At 40.8% G+C, this 18603-nt stretch overlaps 1 protein-coding gene across 1 annotated transcript in view; it reads right to left on the bottom strand.

Annotated features, from left to right (window-relative positions):
• LOC144693864 (ATP-binding cassette sub-family C member 5-like) overlaps positions 1-18603 on the bottom strand; it is a 137552-nt gene that overhangs the window by 21540 nt on the left and 97409 nt on the right. The window contains exons 22-26 of the mRNA XM_078563978.1: positions 8997-9125; positions 7788-7974; positions 7467-7556; positions 3929-4118; positions 3586-3745 (exon numbers count right to left, since the gene is read on the bottom strand). Of these exons, the coding sequence (XP_078420104.1) occupies positions 3586-3745; positions 3929-4118; positions 7467-7556; positions 7788-7974; positions 8997-9125 (756 nt within the window). The remainder of the gene's footprint in view (positions 1-3585; positions 3746-3928; positions 4119-7466; positions 7557-7787; positions 7975-8996; positions 9126-18603) is intronic.

The following is an 18603-nucleotide window of genomic DNA, read 5'->3' as shown; positions in this document are numbered from 1 at the left end:
ACTTCCATATTGGCCAGACTGATCTCAGATGTAAGCTTAACTTGAGTGAACTCAGTGGTTGAATTTTCCAGAAATTCATCATCTGTCTGCTTCTTAGAAAATTCTGTAGCTTTTGCCTCCTTAGCCTCTTTGGTTTCACATAGTTGATTTTTCAGCTCTTCCACCTCTTTTTTTGCATTGGATTACTGCCTGTTGGAAAATTAAACATTGTTGTGTCTTCTCTGCCAACTCAGTGTGTGAAGGTCTTTCGGCAGGTTTTCCCTTTTCTTTTGCAATCACTGTGACAAATCAAGGTTGATTTTCCTCAGCCAGTTTCGTGCTTGGTCCTCTGCCTGCTACCACCATGAAGGATAATTTCACTGTTTGACCTCAGTAGAGTACTGTGACTTTACATATGCCCTTGACTTGTTTGCCTTCTTCCGTGTAAGTTTTCAATTTGGCATCAGTTTCTTCCAAATTTAGTTTACGTTCCCCATGATTCAGATATTTAAAAGTATGCTCACCTATCAACTAAGTGGCTGCACCAGTATCCACCTCCATTCTGATAGGCCTCTCATGGTTACATAGATAGGTTCTGTTCTTCCTACCTTTAAATTATATAACAAATAAATATCTGAATCTATTACTTCAGGTTTTTCAACACTGTTAATCTCATTGGGTTTTTGCTTTTGTCTGAAAGTCTGCCTGGTTCTATCTTTACAATATCTTATGAGGTGTCTATTTCGACGACAGAAAAAAAATTTGATCTTTTTAAACTGTGATTCATTACAAGGCTGTTTGCTTCCACCTCTGTTTCCATTATGCCATGTTTTTGCTGCTAAGTTATCACCTTTAATTTGTCTGCTAATGGTGGCTGCTTCCCGCTTGAGTAAAGTTTTGCACTTTCACGCTCGTTTTGGCTGAGGCTTCCCCACACGACATGGAGGATGGTGCCATTTTGCACTCCCTGTATGGCTTTTGAGTCTCACATTGCACCTTTCATTGCAGGAGCGATTTCCAATGCCTTCTGAAGATCTAAATTTGTTTCAGACAGTAATCTCTTCTGAATCGCATCGTCATTTATACCGCACACCAAACGATCTCTAAGCACATCATGGATAAGTGTATCAAACTCACAATATTCAGTTAATTGTTTCAGATTTGCCACATAGCAAGCCACTGTCTCCCCCGTGGTTCTATTCTTTGAGTTAAATTTGAACCATTGCATCGTCATTGACAGTTTGGGCTGGTAATGATTATTGAAGAGGCTCATTAAGTCATCAAAACTTTTCGAATCTGGGGCACTGGGTGCCGACAAATTTCAGATTATTCCATATGTCTTACTCCCACACATGGATAAGAGGATCGCACACTTCTTCTCGTCCCCTGCGATGTTATTCGCCCGGAAGAAGAACACATGGCGTTCAACGTAATTAGTCTTCCGAGGTTGGACCGAAAGGCTCAACTCTTCCAAATTGCAGCATGCTCTAAGGAGATTGCTTCGACGATCAGGAAGGAAATTTTTCTTTACTTACAACTACCGTGCGAGGTATGGCCCAATTTCGCTTGTTCTGATTCCCTTCGTTCTTTCTTGCTTTTTACCTCGTCCCTTCGTGTCTTTTCTTGCTTTTTACTCTCATCACCACTTTGTTGGATCCAGTGCCCTAGTTTGTTGGGGCTAAAGGATCGGATTGCACGCTTGTTTCAGGGTGACTGAGTTGATACCTGGACAGAGGTCAGTTTCTTAGAAGAAACACGTTCTGTTTATTTACAAAAGGAACACAGCAGCTACACTTGTGTGCTTACAACTCAAAACTCTGTTTACTCTTCAGACTCTAACTCAAGGCTACTGACAATAGAGGTAGCCCACGCTATTCTACTATTGGGTATCAAGCGCATGTGATCTTACATTACAACATTTGTCTTAAAGGTACATTACACATCAGATTACTACAATTACCATAAGTTTGATCAAAGAGGTAGGTTTTAAGAAGCATCTTAAGAGGAGAAAAGGGAGACAGAGAGGTTTAAGGGAGAGAATTCCAGAGCTATGGTAGGGCTGCTACTGGTGATTGATTAAAACTGGACGCTTAAGAGGCCAGAATTGGAACAACGCAGATATCACATAGGGTGTAGGCTGGAAATGATTTCAGAGATAGAGAGGGGTGAGGCCATGGAGAGATCTCAGAACAAGGATGAGAATTTTCAAGTTGAGGCATTGCTTAACTGGGAGCTAATGTAGGTCTGTGAACATAGGGGTGATAGGTGAACAGGACTGGATGCAAATTAGGGCACAGGTAGCAAAGTTTTGGATAACCTCAATTCTGCAGAGCATAGAATGTGGGAGGGTGGCCAGAAGTCCACTGGAATAGCAACGTCTAAAGATAATGAAGATTTGCGTAAGGGTTTCAGCAGCGTATGAACTGAGGCAGGGGTCAAGTATGACACCAAGGCTGCGACAGCTCCTGGCTCATCATCTGACGCCCTTATAGCTACAAATGCAGTTTATTATAACCTGGACATGAGGGGAGTCAGCTGCTGCCTCAAATCTTGGAACTGTCTCTCATTCTGTCTACTGGTGTTGATTGGGAAGTTAATGTACTGATATGCCCTGGCAAGGAGGAAGTTGGTGACCTGCTCGATGTAGCTGTGCACCAAAGACTGGAAGATAAGGGTGACATTCTCTATAGCAGCCTGGAAGGAAGCCAAGGCAAGGAAGTGATCAGTTTGGCGATTTTGTTAGCCATCTTCTTGGTCCAGCAGGACCTGCTGTAGAAGGCTGCATGGATCAGTTACAGTCTGTCTGGTAAAGCACAGCCATCTGATAGAGATCCTCAGAAATATCCTGAAAACAGGTTCTTGGCTAAAGACTTAGAGCTGGAAAGGGCCTTCTATAAGCAGCTCCTCTCAACTGTGATGTTCTAGCAGACTCATCAGCTGCTCTTCTTCATTGTTGAGGCTGCTGCTGCTTCTCTTCCTCCAACTGTTCCTTCATCCAAAGCACTGAAGGTACCCATAATAGTGATTAATCAAGATAAGGCCAGAAATAATAAACAATCTGAAAACTTAAAAGCTCCTAACAAATCCAACAGCCACTACAACACACAAATCTCTATGATCTGAGTGTCTGTAGTTGATTTTCCCTTTAAACAGGACTTCCAGTAATATCAGTTAGTGCAGCTAATCTCACAAGGTTCTACTCAGCGGGTTAGCTATTTGGCAGGACTTCTGACCCATCCAGTTAAAAAATCATTGGGATCCCAACTGTGTAACAGGATCTCTATTTACATCTAGCAATAAGGAAATTAATGAAAGGCCATCAACTTAAAACGTTAACTCTTTCTCTCTCCATAGATGTTGCCTGACCTGCGAATTTCCAGCATCTGCAATATTTTGTTGTTTACCTTTCTACAAGCTCTCTGTTCCAAGTACTGCTACATGCAACTCTAAGTACAAAAGTTCAACACAGTCTGTTGACTCATTAAGTTTAACAAATGTCAAAAACATTCTAAGTGTTACAGTACTCTAATGAACAGATGCATTATACGACTATATAATAACTATATATAAAATAGAATTGGAATTTTGCAGAACCAAGGGGTTTACCTTACAGTGCCGGTGAACAAAACTGGCTCTTGGGGAATAATGGATAGTTTGCTGCGAAGATCGGCCAATCCGATTTCGGTAATATTCACTCCATCAATGAATATTGAACCACTGGAGAGTTCAACCAATCTGAATAGTGCAATTCCTAGTGATGACTTACCTGCCAAAAACAGAAAAAATGCAGTTTTTTCAACCGTGTTATTTCATGTTAGTTACAAACTTAACCAAAACTCCGTTGTTCCATCCCTCTGCAACCAACTTGAAAAGAGTTCCTCACCCGAAACCAAACCAGTCCAATTGAAAGTATATATTTGACATTGCTCTGATTAACTGTGTTTCTTACCTGACCCAGTTCTCCCCACAATACCAATTTTTTCTTGAGGTTTAATGGTAAAGGACACTTTCTTTAGCACCAGAGGTAGATTCTCACGATATCTCATCGCTACATTTTCAAATGATATTTGCCCATGCTGAGGCCAGTCTTCAGGTGGAGTTTTATCCTTAACATGAGCTGAAGCCTCCAATTTCAGAGTCTAGTAGAAAATTAGGAAAGTTACAAGATTTCTGGTGTATAAATACCCGGCAGCAAGCATGGCTTCTCAAAATTGTATTAAATTAAAATTAGCTGAGAAATGAAGACTCAGAATTCTCAATGTTTTGTATTTCATTACAGCTACAGTATGAAGTGAAATTCAGCTCATTACTTAAATATTTGTTTCCAGAAAGCAAGATATCTATCCAATTAATGCCTATAGTTGGTCATTAATGAAAGGGAATAAATTATCAAATCATAATATTTCTATTACTTTTCATAAAACAGCATAAGCAAAGCCAGCAAAGTGCTATACACCTCATTACGCATACTCAGTTAGCTCTTATATGTTCTTCAGCAAATGAAAAGCTGCAAAGACAAAACTTACTCAGCCAGAAATATTTTATCACAATGTGAGACATGAAAAATATAGCAGGAAGTTAAATAGCTGCATTTTATAGCACATATACAAAATTATACATCCTCCCTTTCTTCAATGCATTGTCTAGAGCCCTTCTTTCTCCAAGAGTTCAGTTTAGAACCATTCAAAGAAACTATTCCATATAGAAATTCAGTAACCAACTGTGATCAAGATATTCTTTTAAAAAAAGTAAATTTCTGAATATCCAAAATGAAGGACTGCTCATTCACCATAGAATTGTTAGATTTAGTGTTATTAGCATTGTAAATCACAGCTTTGAATGGGGGAGGTGTGGCAGGGATGGTGGCTGGTGGTGGTGGAATGGTGCAGGGGTGGGTACCCTGCATGGCATTAGGGAGAAGATGCACCCACATCTAACAATTAGTACCGAGTGACCCCAAATAAAACTAAGATTTATATTGTTATGTGTCCTTGCCTGATGTACATTTACATACCATTTACTTTTGAATACAAAAAAAACCCACTAAATGTCTCTTTCTGGGAGGGTTCCCAAATCTCAATATAGCCTTTGAGATCTGTACTTCCAAAAATAGGAACTGTAACAACAACTATGTCTCCTGTGAGCTCAATTCACAGGCTCAAAGCTTGCCCTTCAAAATACTCCTAATCCTCACATTTTCTCCTTTCTCTCAGGCAGTCCCTTAGGATCAAGGGTGGCTTGCTTCCACTCCAATTTGACGGGTTCTGAAATGGCTGGTGAGTCGCATGTGCTACCTGCAAATCTCTGCCACATGCAGGGCAGGTGGTGATTGAAAGATTGGGTAGGTGGATTGTTTGGAGGTTTGTGCGCTCCCTCAAACGCCTCGACTTTGCCTCTGCACATTCGAGACAAAGTCTCTCGATGTGTTCGGTGCCTTCCCAAAATGAGCCTGCTCTATTTCAGTTGGTCACAAGCCAGTGTCTCCCCCATGGGTCAGCGGGCGTGTTTGACCTCTTCAAGGATGTCTGGAGAGTTTTCGCTGTCCTCCTGGGAGTCTCCTGCTGCAACCGAGTTCCGGGTAGAGTAGTTGCTTCGGGAGTCTGGTGTTAGGCATAGGAATGACACATCCCATTCAGCGGAGCTGGTTTAGAGTGGTTAGCACCTCAATGCTAGGCAAGTTGGCTTGGGACAGAACTCTGCTGTTGGACTGCCATTCTTGCCTCCAGGTTTGGAGGATCTTGCAAAGGCACCGCTGGTGATATTTCTCCAGTGCTTTGAGGTGCCTGCTGTAGGTCGTCCAAGTCTTCGAAGCATAAAGAAGCACAGGGATCACTGCTGCTTGGTGAGCCATGCATCTACAAGATACCCTCACATCAATAACAGATATACTGCAAATCCTTGATAGAAAACAGTGATATCAGCTCAGTAAAGATAACACACCCACATTATGTTCCAGCCTACACTACCATTGCACAGTGCCACAGGAAATCTATGAACTATATTTCTGAAGTTGCATGCATGAACTTTAGTTGAGAAGCAAGATAGAAACAGACTTCTCGCTCCATATTCTCTTTGTGTTTCTACTGTTGAAACCAGCTAAAGTTGATCAGAAAACACAAAAAAAAGTCAGTTCGCCGTTAGCCACCACAGTTCCTCAGTTATGGCTTAGCAAACATGGAAATAAGGAAAATACAGATTACAACTCGCCTTGACAAAGCCTGCCAAGGAAGTTTCCAACTCTGTTGCAATTGACATCTGAGCTGCTAATCGCTATTTGCTCCAATCCCTACCTAGTGTCTTCCCACCTTAGCCTTTGATCTTGGCAAGCTTCCACCCTTACTACAGGCCAGTCCTGCTGCTCATAATGATCTCCCCTCATTAAATGGGACTCACTGTTAACAACCATTCACTTACTTCCCTTTTTCCATCTCTGGAGATTCCTCACTGCAAAGATGAGGAGTTAATAAGTGTGTATGCATACAAATATCTTTATATTTCACAGAATTGTTACAGCACAGAAGGAAACCATCCACACATCGTGCCTGCGATTTGATATTTGATCATTTATGTCACGGTTCAGTGTTAATTTTCTACTTTGGCCTGATTAAATATTTAAAAACAGATTTTTTTAAAAACTAGGAACAGTTTTTAACATTTGATTCACATAAAAATCTTTTTACTTCAAGTTCAATCTTTTCTCCAATTGTTCTGCGCTCAAGAATAAAAAAAAATCCATCCAATTTCAATCCAGCAAAAAAAAATCTTCAACATACAGTTGCCATGGCAGTTCCTTGTGAAACTACTTTAAATTCCTAAATAAAAATTGGTTCATTATTAAACAATTCACAAAAGCAGTTATCAATTCATCATAAGCTTGGCTCCATCAAATTTTCTCTCCTTGTCCTTCCAGCATAATCTAAATCAAGAGGTCTGTTAACTCCTATTAATTCACTGGGTACACTCGTCCCAGGCAAACTCTGTATTCAATTATTCCATTGATTTTCTTTGGCACAGGATCTTCCACAAGCAACTACACACCCTTCTCCCCACCTCTCTCAAAGCATGTGTTGGAGATCCCATCTGCCCTCTCAAACGAGCATAACAGATCCTGTGGCACTTGGTGTCCTGGCCAACATTTATCCCTCAACCAACACAACCACCATTGATTAAATGGGTCATTTATCACATCTGCTTTTGCTACTTTGCTGTTCTCAAACTGGCTGCCACATTTTCCAAGACTACAACAGTGACTTCCCTTCAAACGTAATTCATTGGACATGAGGTAATTTGCAACATTCCAAGGTGATGAAAGGCACCATATAAATGCAAGTTTTTTTTTCTTTCTTTGAATCAAGGCAAGGTTGCAAACAGCTTTTCCTGTTTTTTCAATAAATTGTATGCTATGTGCCTGGCCTCAACAGTAGTATAGCGTTGCAGAAAATTCTGCCCAGCATTTTACAGCAATAGCGTAGCAAATTAACTGGTACCTTTATGTAGTGATGAATTCTCTCCACAGAAGTAAACCTAGCCTCAGTCTCAGAAGCAAGTCGGACAGTAAACTGAAATAAACCGGTCAGCTGCAAGAAAAATATACTCATAGCAAACAGGACCAAATTTTACTCATTTTCTGAGAAAACTATGATATCCAATGAAGGAATGACCTTTTTAGTTTGAACTGTTGATCACTCTGCTATAAAAGCAGATAAAAACCAAAGGATTTCAAACAATAAAACAATTCAAGGCCACATATGGAAGAGCTATAAATATTAAGACAATTTCAATCTCTGTTCACAATATCTTGTACAAACCTGGACAGCATAGGAAATGGCAAGTCCTGCATAAGCTGGAGAAATGTGTCCATGCATTAAAACTATTATCACTGCAGTTGTGCCAATAAGAGCAATACTGACAATATCCAGTCTCACAGCAAGCCAGCGCATTGCACAAGTGAACAGGAAGAATGGAGCCTGATTAGCATCTAGCAGCTCCTGGTACCTGAAAAGTAACAGACAATATTCAAATAAACCAAACAGCAGTAAGTGCGCCATGTAATTATATCACGTGTGTCAGAAACAGACACGGCATACAAATCAAACTTTCAACCTCAGATTACCTTACAATCAAGGATACAGTATATGTAGCTTGTTGTGTTCTTATTAGGTCACAAAGCACAACTGGTGAGTCTTTTCGGATCTGTAACTTCCTGACTCCCCAAAGCCTGTCCATCATCTATAAGGCACAAGTCAGGAGTGTGGTGGAATACTCCCCACTTGCCTGGATGAGTGTAGCTCCCACAACAATCAAGAAGCTTGACACCATCCAGGACAAAACAGCCTGCTTGATTGTCACCACATCCACAAACATTCCCTTCCTCCACCAGCGATGCACAGTGTGTATCATCTACAAGATGCACTGAAGGAATTCACCAAGGCTCCTTCAACAGCACCTTCCAAATCCATGACAGCTACCATCCTTCCAGAAGGACAAGGGCAGCAGATAGATGGGAACACCACCATCTGGAAGTTCCCTTCCAAGTCACTCACCATCCTGACTTGGAAATATATCGCCGTTCCTTCACTGTCACTGGGTCAAAATCCTGGAACTCGCTCCCTAACAGCACTGTGGGTGTACCTACACCACATGGACTGCAGTGGTTCAAGGTAGCAACTTACCACCACCTTCTCAAGGGCAACTAGGGATGGGCAATAAAAATGCTAGACCAGCCAGCGAAGCCCACATCCCGTGAATGAATTTTTTTTAAAAAATTGCTCGTAGGAAGATTCAGATCAATTTATAGTCAAATGTAATTTTTACAATTTATTTTTTTAAGCAGAAGTCCTAACTTCAATTAGAAAATATTTCCTGCTGCAAAGGAGTTGGCTGGCTTTCTTGTCTATATAATACCTTAAAACAAAGTGGAACAGAAACTTGCAAGTGTGAGCAACACATTATAATAGACTGTTGGATGACAGACTATTTCCCTTTCACACTCAACCGTTTTGGTGTACAGAACTAACCTGCGTCGGTACTCTCCAGTTTTGTTGTAAGCATGGATTGTGGTTAGCCCCTGGATACTGGACGTGACATGGGACAGGAAAGGAGACTGAGTGATATTGTCCAAACGCTTCAATTCTCTGATAAAAATCCTGCGGAGAACAAGTTTAACAAAAATTCTAAAAACATGAAATATAAAGAAACAGATATATATATATATAATGTTCCTCACATTTGAAACATCTCAGGATTCACTTTCCAAGTTTTACATATTTTCTGCATGTTTTTCTTAACTATTAATAATGGACTGCTAATTGCTAATTTCACTCTACATTTTGCCACAAACTGTATTAATTTATAAAAGTAATAGATGCAATAATACTTTCAAGAATAAATTTCTAATGGCCATCATGACCAAAATATTTTCTCCTTCCTTATGCACTGGCCTTTCATTACAAAAAAATTCACCCAATTTCAATTTTGTCTACAATTTTGTTTCTCCAAAAACACACTTTCAATCCAAACACAATACAGAAAAAGTTATTTCCCTTCTTGAAGTAGCCGCGAGGATACTTTCTACCCAAGTTCAGATTGAAAAAGAGGTTTCCATAGTATCTAGTTATGTCACTCCATCTCAAAAAAGAGTTCTTCACCTCCACATGGCTTGGTCTTTATTCAGGAAGTTAAAGTTGCACCCTGGGTGTATCTCAATGACAGGTGTGACCAAAATTTCTGAACCTTAAGAGCTGCAAATGATAATCTCCAGACATTTGAGAATCATAGGACATGGACAACATTTACAGCCACATTTTTATTACTGCACACACTTACATGCCCTCCCTCCCCACTCACTCACACATCCCTCCCATCCTCACTCACTCATGCCCTCCCTCCCCATTCAACCACACTCACTCATCCCTTCCTCCTACTTCATAACCTCCCCCCTCCCCACAATCCATCTCGATTTCTCACCTTACCTGGATGTAGGAGAGCTGTAGTGCAGTGAAACAGCTGCCAGGGCCCAAACCCCAGGCCTTTTGGAGAAAACTGCTGCAAACTTCCACAACCCTTTTTGTGGGAGAAGTGCTTCCTGGTTTAATCTCTAAATAGCCTAGATCTAGTTTTAAATTACACCCTTTTTGTTCAATCCCCTACCAGAGGACTTAGTGGCCTGGATCTTCCAAGGAGCAGCAATCATAGTCAGATTGCCACCGCATTTGGTAATTTCCATGACATGATGTTGCTCCACATTTCTACTAGTGTCTTCCGAACCCGGCTGCCCCAAAAATGCAGAATGCAGCGTCCTTCGGAAAACTCCAGCAGATCGTAGTAGAGTTGGGCAAAGACAGGATACGGCCCCTTTTTTCTCCACACTGGCTGCCATATGGCAAGTTTAAACATCCTGTCTGAATGTATGAGTGGGTGGGTTAATGGGTAGGGGGTTGGTAGGTGAAGTGGGCAAGGGGTAGGTGGTAAGTGGTTGGGGGTAGGTGGATGAGGGGAATAAGTGGGTAGAGGGGGTGGTGGGGGGTCAGGTTAGGGGGTAGTTGGGTCAGGTTGGAGGAGTAATCAGGGGCGGGATAGTTGTGTAATTACTCAGGAGTTCGACTAGGTTTTAATCTGTCTAACATTTCCGGGATAATTATTCAGGTAAGTACATCTGACCTGTCGCAAGTCTCTGACTCTAACTCAAAGTCGGAGACATTTGCCGAGGATCTCAGGGAGCAGGGGAATTGCCCACTGGAAGTTGAAATTTCCCAGGCAATTCCCACGGAAGTCCCCATATCATAACTTTCACTATGTCCCGATGTGCATCTCAGTCAATATCCAGTCTCTGACGATCTGGAGACTGGAAGATTTGGCCCATCTTTATCTGTCATATTGAATCCCTTATTTTAAACATCCTAATTAGATCGCCCTATTTCCCTTGATTTTAGAAGGTTGAAGGCAGCAAGTTTATGCAAACTGTCCTCATAATTTAACCCTCTAATCCATGATATTAATCTGGTGAACCTGTGCAGTACCTCAAGGCCAATATATCTTTCCTAAAGTGCTATGTCCAAACTGAATGCAGTACTCTGATGGGGTGAGACCCAGGGTCTGTGCAACTGAAACATACTAATAAGGAGCAGCAGTAGGCCATTCGGCCCCTCAAGCCTGCTCCACCATTAAGTAAGATCATGGCTGATCTGATAGTAACCTAAAATCTGCATCCTGCCGACCCCTGATAACCTACCACCCCTTTGCTTACCAAGAATCTATCCACCTCCACCTTAAAAAATATTCAAAGACTCTGCTTCTACTGCCTTTTCAGGAAGAGCTCTATAGACTCTCAACCCTCAGAGAAAGATTTTTGCCTCATCTCCGTTTTAAATGGCCGAACCCTTATTTTTAAAGTGCCCCTAGTTCTAGATTCTCCCACAAGAAGAAATAGCCTCTCTGCATTCACCCTGTCAAGACCCCTCAGGATCTTATATGCTCCAATCAAGTTGCCTCTTACTCTTCTAAACTCCAGTAGATACAAGCCTAGTATGTCCAACCTTTCCTCATAAGGCAACCCACTCTTTCCAGGTATTAGTTTGGTAAACTTTCTCTGAACAGTTTCCAATGCATTTACATCCTTCCTTAAATAAGGTGACCAGTACTGTGCACAGTATTCCAAATATGGTCTCACTAGTGCCCTGTATGACTGAAGTATAATCTCCCTACTTTTGTATTCAATTCCACCCACAATAAATTATATCATTCTATTAGCTTTCCTAATTACTTGCTGTACCTGCATACTAGCCTTTTGAGATTTATGCACTAAGACATCCAGATCACTCTTTACCTCAGAGCTCTGCTATCTCTCACCATTTAGATAATATGCTTCTCTTTTATTCTTCCGGCCAAACTGGACAATTTCACTTTTTCCCACATTATACTCCATTTGCCAGATCTTTGCCTGCTCACTTAACCTATCTATATCTTTTTGTAGCCTTCTTTTGTTCTCTTCACAACTTAATTTCCTAGCTATCTTTGTGTCATCAGCAAATTTGGCAACCATCCCATCCATCCCTTCATCCAAGTCATTTATACAAATTGCAAACAGTTGAGGTCCCAGCACTGATCCCAGTGTCACACCACTCGTTACATCTTGACAACCTGAAAAAGACTCATTTATGCTGCTCTCTGCCTTCTGTTAGCCAGCCAATCTTCTATCCATGCCAATATGTGACCCCCTATGCCATGAGCTTTTATTTTCCACAATAACATTTGATGTGGCACTTTATCAAATGCCTTCTGGAAACCTTCTAGAAGTACAGTATATCCACTGGTTCTCCTTTATCCACATCACATGTTACTTCCTCAAAGAACTCTAATAAGTTGGTTAAACACGATTTCCCTTTCACAACATCATGTTGACTCTGCCTGATGACCTGGAGCTTATCCAAGTGCCCTGCTACAACTTTTTTATTAATAGCTTTTAACATCTTCCCTATGATAAATGTTAAGCTAACTGGCCTGTAGTTTCCCGTTTTCTGTCTTCCCCACTTTTTGAATAATGGAGTTACAATTACCATCTTTCAATCTAATGGGACCTTCCCCAAATCCAGGGGGTTTTGGAAAATTAAAATCAACGCATCAACTATCTCATTAGCCACTACTTTTAAAACCTTAGGATGAAGTCCCTTAGGACCTGGGCTCGTCAGCCCGCAGCTCCAACAATTTACTCAGTGCCACCTCTCTGGCAATTGCAATTTTCCTGAGTTCCTCCCCCCTTCCATTTCCTGATTCATAGATGCGTCTGGGATGTTACTTGTATCCTCTATAGTGAAGACTGATACAAAATACCTGTTCAATTTATCTGTTATTTCCTTGCTTCCCATTATCAATTCTCCAAACTCACTTTATTATAGGGCCAACATTCACTTTGTTAACTCATTTCTTTTTAAAATATTTATAAAAACTGTTACTATCTGTTTTTATATTTCTGGCTAGCTTTCACTCACACTAATTTTTCCCTCCTTATTCATCTTTTAGTCATCCTTTGCTGTTCCTTACATTTTGTCCAATCTTCTGACCTTCCGCCTATCTTTGCATAATTATATGCTTTTTCTTTAAGTTTGATACGATCTTTAACCTTTCCAGTTAACCATGGATGATGTGGATCCCTTGGACCTTTTCTTACTCATTGGAATGCATCTATTCTGTGTATTCTGAAATATCCCCTTAAATGTTTTCCACTGCATCTGAATCCCTTAACCTAATTTGCTAATTCACTTTAGCCAGCTCTGCTTTCATGCCCTTATTTAAATTTAAAAACATAGTCTGGGGCCCACTCCTCTTTCCCTCAAACTAAATGTAAAATTCAATCATATAATGGTCACTGCTACCTAGGGGTGCATTCACTAGGAGATCATTAATTAATCCCATTTTGTTGCATAATACCAGTTCTAGTATAGCCTGCTCTCTGGTTGGCTCCAGAACATGCTGTTCTAAGAAACTATCCAGGAAACATTCAATGAACTCCTCATCCAGGCCCTTTGCCCATCTGACTTTTCCAGTCAATATATAGATTAAAATCTCCCGGGATTATTGCCGTGTCTTTCTGACAAGCTCCAATTATTTCTTCCTTTATACGCCACCTACCATGTAATTACTGTTAGGGGGCCTGTACACAACTCCCACAAGTGACTTCTTGCCTTTATCAATTCTCATCTCTACTCAAAACCGTTTCCACATCCTGGTTTCCTGAACTTAGGTCACCCCCCCTCTATTGTGCTAATACCATCATTACCTTACATTGCCACCCCTCCACCTTTTTTTCGCTTCCTGTCCTTCCTAAATGTCCTATACCCTTGAATATTCAGGTCCCAATCCATGTCCTCCGACAGCCATGTCTCTGAAATGGCTATCAAATTGTACTTGTTCATTGCTATATGTGCTCTTAGTTCATCTGATTTGTTTTGAATGCTTTGTGCATTCAGATACAGAGCCTTTAGTTTTATCCTTTTATTCTTTTTAGAACCTCTACTCTCATCTGTTGATTTACTGTTAGATTTGTACTTTCTATCCCTTCCTGTCATGGTCTGTTTTTCATTTCCTGTAATAATACCTCTCTCTTTTACTTTGTCTCTACTTTGATTCACCACATCTTCCTAAATTTGGTCCCTTTCCCCCACTACCAAATTTTAAATCCTCTCTTCATTACTTCATCAGTTTTGTATTCCAACCCCAATGATAAGATTACAGTTCCATTACCTTTTTAGTCTTATTTTGCACCCGTGCACTATCTTATAGCTATGTGAACACACAAGTCTCCTCCAGAGCTCCTAATCTCACATTAGGGAAATATTCTGATTTGCCGTGTTCTGATCACAAGTGTATTTCCTTACACTTTCTCCAACACTAAACTCTATCTGCTATAGTTTTGCTCACTCAGTCAGTTAATGTTAACCGTGGTTTTCTGAACACAGCTAGCATCAGCTGCCTCAGGCTAACTTCAACCTTATTTGCATGTGAATGGTCTAACAGTGTTAAAGCCTGGGCCCCGGGCCTTTTCTTTTGCTTGCCATACCAATATGTTAGGTGACTCATCCTGCCACATTAGAGACTGTGAGATACAATTTTTAGGCTATGCCTCTGAGCCCAGAGGAGAGGTGAGGTCTTCAAGTACATGTTTTAATGAAGGTACTGAAAAACAAAGGCCAATTTAATTGATAAATTTAATATTTATGATGAAATATATAATTTTGTGTTATTTTGTTTAAACCCTTTTTAGGCATCAAAAATCTCAGTTAGGAAAAAAAGACAACAAAATTCAGATAACATTTTGAGTAGATTAAGGGAATTTGGGCTAGTTTGCAGAATCACAAGGCAATATACTATGTGACCATGTGACACCTTTAATATTGTAAATATTTATCACGTGTCACCTACAGGACCGGCAGGCAATACTTTGTGCCCTGTTAAGAGAAGCTATGCCAGGTAAAATTGCATTCCGATTCCACTTCATTAATTAAAGATTCAATTTTGTGGTTAAAAGACAACTTCCTCCGAAATTTGCAAAAACAGCTACCATTTGGAGAATCTCAATAAGTCAATCGAATCTGTAAGGTTGATTCTTACTGTTTCACAAAAGATAGATTTGGATTGTGTATAAACTCTGACCTTCTAATTTGACAAGCAAATAAAAAAGCTTATGTCCTGTAACTTTGGTTGAAGCCTTTCGTCCTATGGTACCTTGAGATTGTTAAGAGTTTATAACGAAAGATAAGATGACTAAACACGGAAAATTTTCAGCTAATAGAGAGCACCAACATGGATCCGTAAAGGGTTAGTCATACTTACAAATCTGATTATAAAAAAATTCAAAGAGACAACTAAAGTAGTGGACAGGGGGATAACTATGGATGTTACCTGTATGGACTTCCATAAAGCATTTGGTAAAGTCCCACATAAGTTAGAGTTGATGCCCATGGAACTGAAGGCAAATTATTAACCTGGTTAGGAAATTGTCCAGAGGCAGGAAACGGAAAGTAGGAATACTGGACAGCTATTCTGATTGTCAGCATAAGACTTGTAATGTGCAGCAAGGAGAAATGTTGGGGTCGCAACCATTCACTGTATTCATTAACGACTTAGATAATGGGATAGAGAGCCACATGTCCAAATTTGCTGATGACTCAAGATAAGTGGCACTGTAAGCAGTGTAGGTAGAAAAGTAAAATTACAAAAAGTTATTGACATTGTGAGAATGGACAAAAATGTGGCAAATAAATTTCAATGTAGGCAAATATGAGATCATTTAATTTGGACCTAAAAATGATACTTTCAAAATGGTGAAAACTTAGAAACTGTGGAGGTCCAAAGAGGCTTGTGGGTCTAGATAAATAAATCATTAAAATGTCATGGTCAGATACAGAAAATAATTAGAAAAGGCTGATGAAAGTGCTGGCCCTTATATTTGGAGGACTAAAAGACAGGGTGGCATGGTTCAACCATACAAAACTCTGGTCAGATCATGCCTAGAGTACTGAGAGCAGTTCTGAGCACCATATCTTAGGAAGGATATATTAGCAGAGGTTTACCAGAATGATTTGAGGACTCCAAGGGTTAAGCTATGAAGAACAAACTATGGTTGTATTCCCTAGAAAAAGTTGAGTGATTTAATCAAAGTTTTCAAGATCTTAAGGAGAACAGAAGGGATAGATAGAAAGAAACTATTTCTGCTAATTTCTGCTAGTTGGGGAGCCTAGGGCTTAGGGCCATAATCTAAAAATTAGAGCCAGACCTTTCAGGAGTGAAGTTAGCAAACGCTTCTACACACAGTGGTAGAAATTTAGAATTCTCTTCTGCAAAGAACAACGTATTGTAGATCCATTGTAAGCTTTAAATAAGAGATTGATGGATTTTTGTTATCCAAAGGTAGTAAGAGATTTGGACGAAGTAAAGATATGGTGTTAGGCCGCAGCTCAGCTGTGATCTCATGAATGGCAAAACAAGCTCAAGGAGGTATCCTTCTCCTGTTCCTTTAAGAAGGTGAGTCTTTGGATTGTTGAATTAATCAATCACTGTGAACCATCAGTTAGGTAAATTGAGGGTTGGCCATCCAACAGCTTGAGCTCAGCAACTGTAACACAAGATCTCCTGCAGCCTTCGCATTGTCATGTGTTCAGTTTTGTGCATATTTTCTTTCTCTAATAAATCCATAAGAAAAGGCTTCATGCCTGGAACTCGTATTCCCTGGCAGAAGCAACAGTTCCAAGTTCACTTCTACAGTATATTCTCTAACATTTGCGTTCAAAATCAAAGGGAAAAATTTTCCCATTATAAATGTGGGAATTGGAATTTATAATGGAAAAAACAGTGATAAAAATAACAAGTGATCAAGTGGCATGAACAGAAGTCCAATACATACCCAACTTTTTAATGTATTTAAATTATATTTAGTCAGGTGTATTCAAATAATGATGATGACACAATTCTAATATTTATTTATATACTAGTCGATCTCGTGTAGTGTTGTTAGAGAGTGAAGAACGAATGGGGGATTAGAAATGAGGAGATAACTGGACTGGAACAAGGCATGAATAAATCTGACCCTTCTGTCAGAGATGGCACAGCAGGAAGATAAGCCACATGTGTAAGAGGGGAGCAGTTGGGTGGAAAATAAATTAAGGGGGCGGAAGATGGACGGAGCAGATTTTTTCCCTCATCTTGAAAAACACCAGTCACTCTATATATCCTAACAGACCAATTGTGGCATTTACATACATTTTAATAATAAAATTCTTCAGTACATTGAGTAACAGAGGACTAGCAGTAGCAAAATGGGGCTGAGATCAGAGCTGCACCTGATGCCTCTGACTTTGCAGCCATATGGTCAGAGCTGGCTCGCAGTACCTGGCTAGGCAGGAGGCAATGGGGTGGGTGGGATAGTGGTGGTGTGGAAGACACTCACCAGTGGGAGCAATGGCTTGAGATTCACATAGGCCTTCAGACTGAAGCAGCTCTGCCCCCTCACATCACATAAGTACTTTGCACTGGATGGGGTGCAGAGGAGGTTCACCAGGATGCTGCCTGGGATGAAACATTTAAGTTATGAAGGGAGGTTGGATAGACTTGGGTTGTTTTCATTGGAGCAGAGAAGACTGAGGAGCGACCTGATCGAGGTGTACAAGATTATGAGGGGCATGGACAGGGTGGAGAGGGAGCAGCTGTTCCCCTTAGTTGAAGGGTCAGTCATGAGGGGGCATAAGTTCAAGGTGAGGGGCAGGAGGTTTAAGGGGGATGTGAGGAAAAACTTTTTTACCCAGCGGTTGGTGACGGTTTGGAATGCGCTGCCTGGGAGGGTGGTGGAGGCGGGTTGCCTCACATCCTTTAAGAAGTATCTAGATGAGCACTTGGCACGTCATAACATTCAAGGCTATGGGCCAAGTGCTGGTAAATGGGATTAGATAGGTAGGTCAGGTGCTTTTCACGTCTCGGTGCAGACTCGATGGGCCGAAGGGCCTCTTCTGCACTGTGAGATTCTGTGATTCTGTAAACCAGAGGTTTCTGAGGGAGGTCCACTACAATGGCATCAAGAATAGGTTCCAGAGCAGCAGAGAATGGGGCGTAGGTTGATAAGAACCCTGAGTACTATTCCGAACTAGTAATACAATTCTGAAACAGAACTTGACCTTAGTAAATATACAAACTTTCTTATATCAATAAATCTGGGAGTAGAAATGCATACACATGAAATATTAGACATTACGATACACTTGTGCAGTTTTAGCTATTTCCAGATATGTATCACAACCTTCAGGCATGAAGTTAGCTTGCCTACTGGTCCTTGTCACTTGTGCAACACAGGGGAGAATTTTCACGTTGGCGTACAGGGGTGAGCCCCGCTCGACGACACGTAAAATGACGCGCGGTGAAGTCCAGCGTACGTACTGACGTCACCACAGATCATTCAGATTGTCCGTTTGGAAGGCGCGTACCGGAGGCGGCTGCGCGCCCAAACTGTCAAAGGCCTGTTAAAGCCATTAATAAAGCAATTAAACTAATTTTCAATGCTGCCTGTCCAATTTTAAGGTTGACGGGCAGGTGTAGAGTCCAAGCAGCCTTCATATTTATCATGAAGCCTCAACCACGGGC

The sequence above is a fragment of the Cetorhinus maximus genome, chromosome 19 (genome assembly GCF_964194155.1).
Source record: "Cetorhinus maximus chromosome 19, sCetMax3.hap1.1, whole genome shotgun sequence".
In the NCBI taxonomy this organism is placed as follows: domain Eukaryota; kingdom Metazoa; phylum Chordata; class Chondrichthyes; order Lamniformes; family Cetorhinidae; genus Cetorhinus; species Cetorhinus maximus.
This window is presented reverse-complemented; position numbering and strand designations above follow the sequence as displayed.